Here is a 9,042-nt window from a genome sequence, read left to right as displayed (position 1 = left end):
CCCCGCCTGCAGCGCATCGGTACCCGCCTGCAGCAGCGTCACCAAGGGTGCACTGGCTTTACACCGGAGTTTGCGTTGGACTGCGCAAGCTCCCCCAGCCCCTCCCAGCGTCGGCTACTCCGCGAGTATCCAGTGCCTGTAAAAGCGGCAGTCGGGGGCGAGGGGAGTCAGGAATAGCAACATGGCCACGCCCTTCCCTGACGCAAGACACGAACCGCGGCAACGCTGGATGAAACAACCAATGCATCGAGAAAACGTAACTAACGAGCTCACCAGTTTTACCCCCCATCCCATCGTTAGGCCCAGGCGCTCCAAGGAAATCTCATCGGCGTCCGGCTCCATCCAGAGCTGCCAGAGAAACGCAGTCGCCAGTCTCGCTCCAGGGCAGCGCAGTGCAAAGGTGCTGACCCATCCAATGCAGATGGTACTTGGGGTGAGCAGATCGGACTGCCATCGGCTGAGTTTTAAACTTGCCTCAGTTTCCCCAGCGGAGAACCTGTTCCCGACCGAGACGGCATCCGTCAGAGCTGACTACAGAAAAACACCCCCCGTTCTAAATAGCTGGTCCTTGACAGCCCCTGATGTGGGAGGCCACTGGGCTACTTCCTCCTGTCTAAGCGGCCCTGGGCACTGCTGGCAGAACCAGTGACGTCACGGGAGGAAAAACACCACGAGGAATGTAAAACTAAATGTTTATTACAGCCACAGCATCCAGGAACACCTCAGGAATGCGGATGAGATGCAGCGGCTATTTTTTTATTCCTTTCTGCGTTAATCAGAGATACAAGCTGGAGTATTTCTGGGTGAACGAACTTACCTGCAAAGCAAAAGAAAGGCAAAGTTACTTAAAAACGCTCCTTCTCCTCCTGTGTGTGAAAGGTTGGCAGCGAGACGTTAGCAGTGACAGTGCTTTAGGATCAAAATAAACACCAAGTTATTCCTTTAAGGGAGTACTCCCATTTGACTGCAACTGTGGAGTAACCCTGAGAGTTGCTACAGCAGTTTCTCACCCCAAACTCAACTGACCACCAGGTGTTTGTGTAAGACACTCGAGAGCGGAGAAGAGGAGGAGGACAAGCCCATCCAGTGTATCCACGTACGGAAAACCTCCCCGGATACAGGTGCAGGTGGGTATGTGCTGTAGGCTCTGCAGAGACACCAGCTCGGCTGAAGTTACCCAGGCCTGGCAGGAGGGCGAAGATGTCAGTCAGAATACTAAGTATTCCAGCCATGCCCGTGGTGTCCTTTTTCCCCATTCTTCCCTAATCAAACTACTGCCTTTTTCAGAGAGCTCATTATTTCCCCGCGGAGTCACCAAAGAATAAACGGGACTTGTCAGGGACTGTGTCTGCTGATGGCTTGTCCTCTCCCCGAGTGTGTCTGTCCCTAGATTTGTCACCCAGGGTAGGATAACAGTCACAGTCCTCTTCTGGTGTTCAGCTCTCTTGCTGAAATACTGAACACCATTATGTTACCTGTTTTTCCTTTCCGCTCTCAGTTTCCACCGGGAAGGATGCAAAGCGGTGGCTACAGTAAGCACGACAATCGCACCCAAAACGTTTCACTGAGCTGGTCCCCACGTGCACCTTGGGCAGGTCACATGGGCACAGGCCACGCAGGGATAAGGGATTTCACTTCAGCGGCTCATGGAACACTGACAAAGCAGAAAGAAGCTGCTGAGAGCACATCAGCGAACGCTGCAGCCTCCTTCACAGCCCTCTGACGGCACAGGGACATCCCTCAGCACATGCCGGGCCCCTCTCTAGGTAACAAGGGATGCAAAAGGAACTTGGCGTGAGCAAAATCCGGGTTCGGGACATACAGATGAACGTAAGGTATTTTCACACTGCAGCTGAGCCTCCCCAAAAATATTTGGGGCACTTGAGCGATGAGTAACATAACCGGTTCTCACTTGCTCTGGATGTCTATCAGAAAAAAGGCAATTTAACACGTATTTCATTTCACTTAGGAAAGAGGAATCGAAAAGCCCAAATGCCATACCAGCAGTTGAATCGTAAAAATCCTGCAGCCTGCCCGGTCTGTTTTCCAGCTCTTCGTACTCAAACGCTTGCAGTATCATCTCGCACTGGTCCAACTGCTTCACAAACCTGGCTTCAGCGGTATGCTGGTGTTCGTACTCCTGCACAGCGGCGCGTTACAGGAAAAAACAAGACAGAAAGAAAAAGTTGTGCTGAAACAAGAGTATTAGAAGCCCTTCCTTTATCCGGGGTTTCCTTCACCAGTATATGCCACCCCATAAATACTCAGAGCAGTTACGGCTTTCACCCCCTTTTTCAGACCACTGTTCTGTGCTGCGTTTCTATTAAAGGCAACAGGACTTGAGAACCTTTTGCATGCTTCAGCTTAAAAACAGACCCGTGAATCAGGGACCACAGGGAGACAACTCCACACGATACTCAAGTTAAATACTAGGTTCCATTTAGCAACATTTTCTTTCCAGGCCTGGCTAAAGCCACAGATTACCGGCGTGTGCCTATGCGTTACCATTACCTATTTTTAAGACCCATTTTGCACTTTTCTGTACCACTTGCTGTTTTGGTAAGGGGTTGTTCTTTGCATTTCTCCAGTCACTCCTTTTTCATCCCTTTGGTCTGAGCTGTCTGTCCTTTTGTCTCTGTAGGAGGTAGGGAGGGCAGTCGTTCAGGGGTTTCCTCCTTCAGACTTTGAGTCTGTTAAGGTCTCGGCTACCTTTCCCCTCTCTGCAGTCACTGTCAGTACAGGCTGGCGAGTCGGTCACAATCCTAGTCAACCCGAACAACTCCGCTGTCACTTGCTTCCAGTGACACCTGCAGAGGGGTTTGCCATTTCGTTTTCTCTTTTCGGAAACTTAATTGCATTGTAGTCGATGTCTCGTCAGCTGCTCTTCCCCTGACTTCCAAAACCAACCGCGGGAAAGGGCTTCTTCCTGAGCAGGTTACCATCACCTCGATACCCGCCGCAGGTCTGACCCCACGCATCGCCACCACCACGGCTTTCGGAGCAGAGGCACAAGGCCACACGGGGGCTGTCTGTGCTTCCCGCCCACGACGTGCCGCTACTCCCACCTGCGGCACAAGCCCAGGAAGAGTCTTCCCGCTGACCAAAGAACACGGCATCGCTTTCTGCATCTGAAGACAACAAGCGTGGGTGCAGGTGTCCTTCACAGCAGGTTGTAATTCTAGCGGGGTCACGGTTACCTCCTTGTCAAACACGCTGTTAGGAGCCTGTTTGCTCTTGTGCTTACTGCTTTGCCTTGGAGAGTCAGAAATCGTATTTTGATAGCCACAACCGATTCGTACGCTACTCTGTCTGGATCTGAACGATGCTTTGAATTTTCAGTTATGTTTTGATCGTGGAGAAGAGGAGGCTCCAGGAAGACCTTATTGCAGCCTTCCAGTACCTGAAGGGGCCTACAAGGAAGCTGGGGGGGACTTTTTACAAGGGTCTGTAGTGACAGGACAAGGGGTAACGGGTTTAAATTGAAAGTGGGGAGGTTTAGATTGGATGTAATGAAGCAATTCTTCACAGAGAGGGTGGTGAGGCACTGGAACAGGTTGCCCAGAGAAGCTGTGGATGCCCCATCCCTGGAAGTGTCCAAGGCCAGGCTGGACGAGGCTTTGAGCAACCTGGTCTAGTGGAAGGTGTCCCTGCCCATGGCAGGGGGCTTGGAACTAGATGGGCTTTAAGGTCCCTTCCAACCCTAACCATCCCATGATTCTGTGATATCAGAGGCATCTTGCAGCTACCTTTCTCCCCTACACTACACTTGCCGTGTCCACTAGCAGAGTCCAAACCAATAGCCCCTGAGAGGCTGAAAGGGAAAGGGGCAGACGAGGGCAGAGCTGTGCAGGAAGGACTTGCTCAGTGTCAACAGATCTTGCCCCAGCCACTGTTCCGCTCTGCACCATAATGCCCTTCACTCACAAGAAGAAACCAGAGGGTTCGCCGAGAGCAGAGTATCATACCAAGCCATCAGAGGCTTCTTGTTTTCTGCCTTCATTTTTTTTTTTGTTAAGAAACAATTTCTTACAAATTTCTTAACAAATTCATTGTTAATTCATGATTTCTTAACAAATTCATTTGTTAAGAAACACCTAGCGCAACACTAGTTGTTCCACTCAAAATACGAGTAGAGGGACTACAACAAATTTTGGTGGGCATTGGAGTTTTAGGGTACGCTCGCTGCTCATACCCAATGGAGACCCAATGCAGCAGGAAGTTATCTTGGAGGTAGAAACACAAGAATGCGTATCAAAAGGGCGCGTGTATTAAATGATGACTAGTGAGAATGATAAAAGGCTAACACGAAGAACTAACTGCACACGGAACCAGCTCTTATACAATCGTAAGAGAAGACTGAGGCAAAGAAAAATACATATATGCAAAGAAAAAAAGTCTGACAGGACTGATTTAATCTGTCAAAAACTCCCTTTCCTCAATTGTAACAGCTTCCCACGGGAGAAGAAACCAGTGCTCACTAAGTAAACACACACACTGTATTTCCCAGATCGGGTAATGCTGGTTTACCCCCTTGAACTATTGCACTGAAAACCCACCCCCATTGCCAGTTTCACCACACAACCACACCAAGAAAAAAAACAACAACAACCCAACCCAAACAGACAGGGTGCTGCAAAGAAAAGGAAGAAATTGGCTGCAAATATCTGCAACTTAAATACAATCCAAGTGTAAAAGTAAAAATGTCAGCGTAAAATACAGTTTTGGGTCACAGGGTCCAAGAAACGTGTAATGCCTTGTTTGCAACAGCATGGGAACGGGAGATTGTAGATGCGCTTGCCCTCACGCAACTGTATGCCAGGAGAAGATAAAGCACAGTAATCACAAACCTGAATTATTTGGAAATACTCTACTCATCCCTAGTCTGCAAGTATGAAAGATCTCCTGCATTAACAGCATGAGTTCACCCATCAGAAAGCTGAATCCCCTTGAAACACAGAAGATACTTTCCAATACAAACATTTAAGGTACCCAAGACCAGTCAGCGGTCTGTTGTCTGTAGAAAAGCACTGTTCTGTGTCAGTACACCACATTCAAGTTTAAACCAGGAGCTACTAAATATTTTAGCCTAATGGGCTGTATAATAAAGAAATGGAAGCCACATTAATTATTACTTGCATAAAAAGCAGAAAATACTCCATAGCATCATCAGCTCCCATCATCTCCTGTATTAAAAGATCATGAGCTGCAAATGGCCAGTTGTGAGCAAAGGAGCTAATACCGTGAAAAAACAGATTTCTGTCTAAGAGGGCTGGATGTAGAGGACAAACCCTTCCTTCAGTTGCAAAAACCAAACCCTGGTCAGGTTCATCTAGAACTCTGAGAGGCCAAAGGCAGAAGCTGGTTACTTTACCAAAGTTTGAGTTTTCTTTTTCAAAAAAGGATTCCAAAGTGACCTGGACTCATACCATTAGCTCCCAAGGAAATTACTCTACCTTGCGTGAGGTCAGAATAAGAGATGACAGAGTTTCATAGGTAAACAGGAAGAGGACAGTGAATTTTAGCAAAGGATTAAAAGAATGCCAACTTACGTCCCAGAGTTCATAGATTTCTTTTCTGAGGTCCTCTGATAGAAGCTGGGTCAGTTCTTGCATAGCTGCCTGAGGGAAAAAAGAAAGAAGACATTTCCATTTATCCACTCTTTGAGCAAGCACATTTCTATCGTTATCTTTTTTTGAAGAATTAACTACTTGTTACCAAGTTTGTAAAACATACACTACACAGCATGCTATTCTAAAGTGCACGTGTACATCAACCTGCCAGAGGAACAGCAGGACCACTCAGCAGAGGATTTTTTCTGAGGGCTGCTGAAATGAACAGTTAGAAAATGAAAGAAAAACAACGTGAAAACGTATCCAATATCTTCAAGAGTCCAAGCAGAAGCCCAGAGCAAAACAGGCAAGTCAAATGCCAGAGAACTGCCGTCAGTTACCAGCTCTGCCTTCCAGATTTCACTAGTGAAGGCAACATTTGAACTTAATAGGTGCAATTCATAAAAGCAGCTGCAAAGTACTAACTCCTAGTGTTGACAAGCAGCTGCCCCCTCCCAAACACCCAACTAGCACACTTGCACTGGTAGGGCTGAGAACAGCTACTGTCAGGCAGGCCACACAAGCCTTTAAAAATCCCCAACTTTGAAAAACAGAGGAAAAAAATCCCCCAACTTAATACTCTGCAGCAAGAAAACGCCGTGCTCCCAGGCTGAGACGCCATTCGCTCACCAACAAAAACCTCGGCACGAGGTTTAACGCGGTATCAAACTGATGGTCTAGCCAGCAAGCAGAAACTGCTCTGCATGCTCTTGGTGCTCTCCCAGCCTATCAGCCTCATTTCTGTTCTACTGCTTTCCTCACACCACTAAGGGCTGCTTCTGGAACAACCAACATCACAGGCAAGACAGGGGTGGTGTGCCATGACTCTTCCTTCACTTCCAACTGCATTCACAGTACGGCTGAACTGAATCAGCTGCTCCCACTACTGAAGTTTCAAGGTCTCCTTCCTTCTCGCCTCCTTCTAGCTCTGGAGCTCATCAGATTTCAAGGTTAGCAAGCCAAAATGACTTATCTGGCAAAACAAAACCCAACCCCAAAGAAAAAAAAACAAACCCAAACGTTTGGGGCTTTTTTTTGTAAATGAAGTTCGTTTTCTGCTTCCTTAGCCTCGGTGAGACAGGCTGGTTAAACTTACTGCACCAGCAGCAAACTTCAGAACCAGCTCCACATCAGCTGTAGCGCAAAGGGGAAAAAAGGAGAACTCTGCAGCGGAAGCAGCGTATCGATAATTCAGCTCAAGCCACCCCACGGAACCGTTACCCTTGGTGTATTGTTACAACAGAGTATTTCAGGGTTAGCCGGAATGCTCAGTGCTTGACCCTCCATCCCACAAAGTCAACAGCAAAGTCCTCACTGAGTGAAACGGGAGCAGAAGGAGCTGCAAATGCCTAAGTAAACCTTCTGAAGCATGCTTAGGCATCAAAATACCTTTTTCACTGCCTAAATACAAATGAGGATTACCCCCAGGCAAAGCTGAAGCCTGATTCTCTGCGACAAATCCACCTTTGGAGGCTTTCAGGAAAGAGGGTTTTTTTTTTTTGTTTTGTTTAGTGTAAGGGTTAGTCACAGCCTACCCCCCTGCCCTCAGGTTTTAAACAGATAAGCATAAAAGTGGGTAGGAGGGAAATAATCACGGCAATGGTCTTTTTTACCCACGCTGAGGAGGTAATTGTATCCTCTACAGAGCTCCTGAGGCATCACGTTGCCCTCTAGCTGTGGCTGGAGGAGGGATTTAGAGTTTCTGCAAACAGTGCAGCAAACTCACAGTTTGGATACACACAAGGCACAAAAATAACGCACAGACACCACAGGCCTGCGCACCTGTGTCTGGAGTCCCATGCAAAGGGTTTAAATAAGTCTCTGTCCCGACCACACAATCTGGCACCACACAAGTGACCCGTCACAAAACTGCCTGCCATCCACCCTTCTCAGTCACCAATTCCCTGCTCCCCACCTCTCAGTAAGGGTGGTCAACATGACCAACTCAGGCTCCCAAAAATCCAGCTGGTTCAGGAATAAATGGCCAGCATGAAGATGACTTTCAAAGGTTCTCCTTCCTAACTTCGTACTTCGTGACATTACACGTACAAACATCACGGGTCAGAAACTTTGGTGGTTCGTTGCACGCTCGTCTGATGCCAACGACAACATGGTGCTGCTTAGGGGGTCTCTTCGCTGCCACTGGAACACGAAAAACACGCAGAATGCTCCGTGGGTGTGGCTTCGCACCTTACGTCCATACCTCTTCCCTCCGGTGCTTCTCCTCTTTGGAGATATTATCTGCAGGAGCAATGTCTCCAACGATGCATTCAGCCATGTCGTGAACCAAAGCCAATCGTATGCATCTGACAAGAAGCAAAGACAGAATAATTAGCTTTTCAGCATTTAAAATTGTATCTTCTTATTCATAAAGCTGAGATGGCATAATTTATCCCCTTCATATATTTCACAGGGTGGATTTTTAATTCTACATAACATTTCTCACCTCTTTGCTTAGGGGAGCAGTTTCCACCTCGACATGATTTTAATTCTTGATTTCTAGCTACTGCTGCTTCTAAACGTAGATTCAGGTATAAATGCAGTTTGTACAAGAGCAGAGCATTGAAGAATAAAGTTCCTAGCTTTTGTACACTTGGCTTTCAGAAATGTTGTGATAACTGACCACATTACGCACTTCACATTAATGCTGCAACAGTCATACGGTAATCTGATTGGAACTATCCCAAATCCAGCATATCATCTGCCACCCACAGCTCTGCACCTATGTCAGTCTGCAGCAGAACACTCAAAAAAAGCCTTCACTATTTTCAGCAGCTCCTGAAAGGGCAAAGCAAGCATGACCCCACACTAGACTTGACAACTCACTCAACACTAACGATGCTTTCTCTTCCATGCTGTATGATTTCTGAGGCTCCCTACTGCTGACTGCTCAGTCTGTCAAAACCCACACGGTGCATGGCTTTGCCTTTGCTGTCTCTTGCTTCAGACTGTGTTTTAACCGAGTGTCTCCAGCCTGCTTACTTATGGCTTGAGGGAAGCCCAGCTCAGAGCCTTTGCATTAAGGACCTGACTCAGCACTTGGAGTTCAGCCACAGACGTCTTCAGCCCCCTTCAGCTCTCCAGGTAAACAGCACCCTGTCCAACGGACGAGGAGAAAGGAGAGGGGGAAGGATGCCTCCGGTGTGTCTCAAAAGTTCTTCCTCAGGGCAACAGCTATTTCAAGTGCTTTGGCTGCAGCTCTCCCACGACACTAACGATAACCAGCGGCGGCCTCACCTGTCCTTGTCAAGGCTCTTGTCTTCGCTCACCAAAGCCATCATCGCCATCCTGTACATGTGATCGGATACGCTCTCCGGCTTCGCCACGTTCCTGTACACCCAGCCCGTCCGCGGCACTCTCTGCGGGAGGAGAGCACAGCACGTGGGCGCCAACACCGTCGGTTCCCAGGGGCCTCGTTCGGAGGCGCTGGCAT

At 48.1% G+C, this 9,042-nt stretch overlaps 1 protein-coding gene across 1 annotated transcript; it reads right to left on the bottom strand.

Moving 5' to 3' along the window:
* Nucleotides 1-676: 676 nt before the first annotated feature.
* Nucleotides 677-8,968, bottom strand: HDDC2 (HD domain containing 2; the record flags this gene model as incomplete). Its single annotated transcript, XM_010148774.1, has 5 exons — nucleotides 677-817; nucleotides 2,002-2,140; nucleotides 5,550-5,618; nucleotides 7,813-7,915; nucleotides 8,847-8,968. Coding segments are annotated over 5 exons (528 nt in total), but the record flags the coding sequence as incomplete, so codon positions are not given.
* Nucleotides 8,969-9,042: the final 74 nt, after the last annotated feature.

This window comes from Eurypyga helias, unplaced genomic scaffold (genome assembly GCF_000690775.1).
Source record: "Eurypyga helias isolate BGI_N326 unplaced genomic scaffold, ASM69077v1 scaffold37283, whole genome shotgun sequence".
In the NCBI taxonomy this organism is placed as follows: Eukaryota; Metazoa; Chordata; class Aves; order Eurypygiformes; family Eurypygidae; genus Eurypyga; species Eurypyga helias.
The sequence above is the reverse complement of the archived record's forward strand: the minus strand, read 5'-3'. Positions and strand labels throughout refer to the sequence as shown.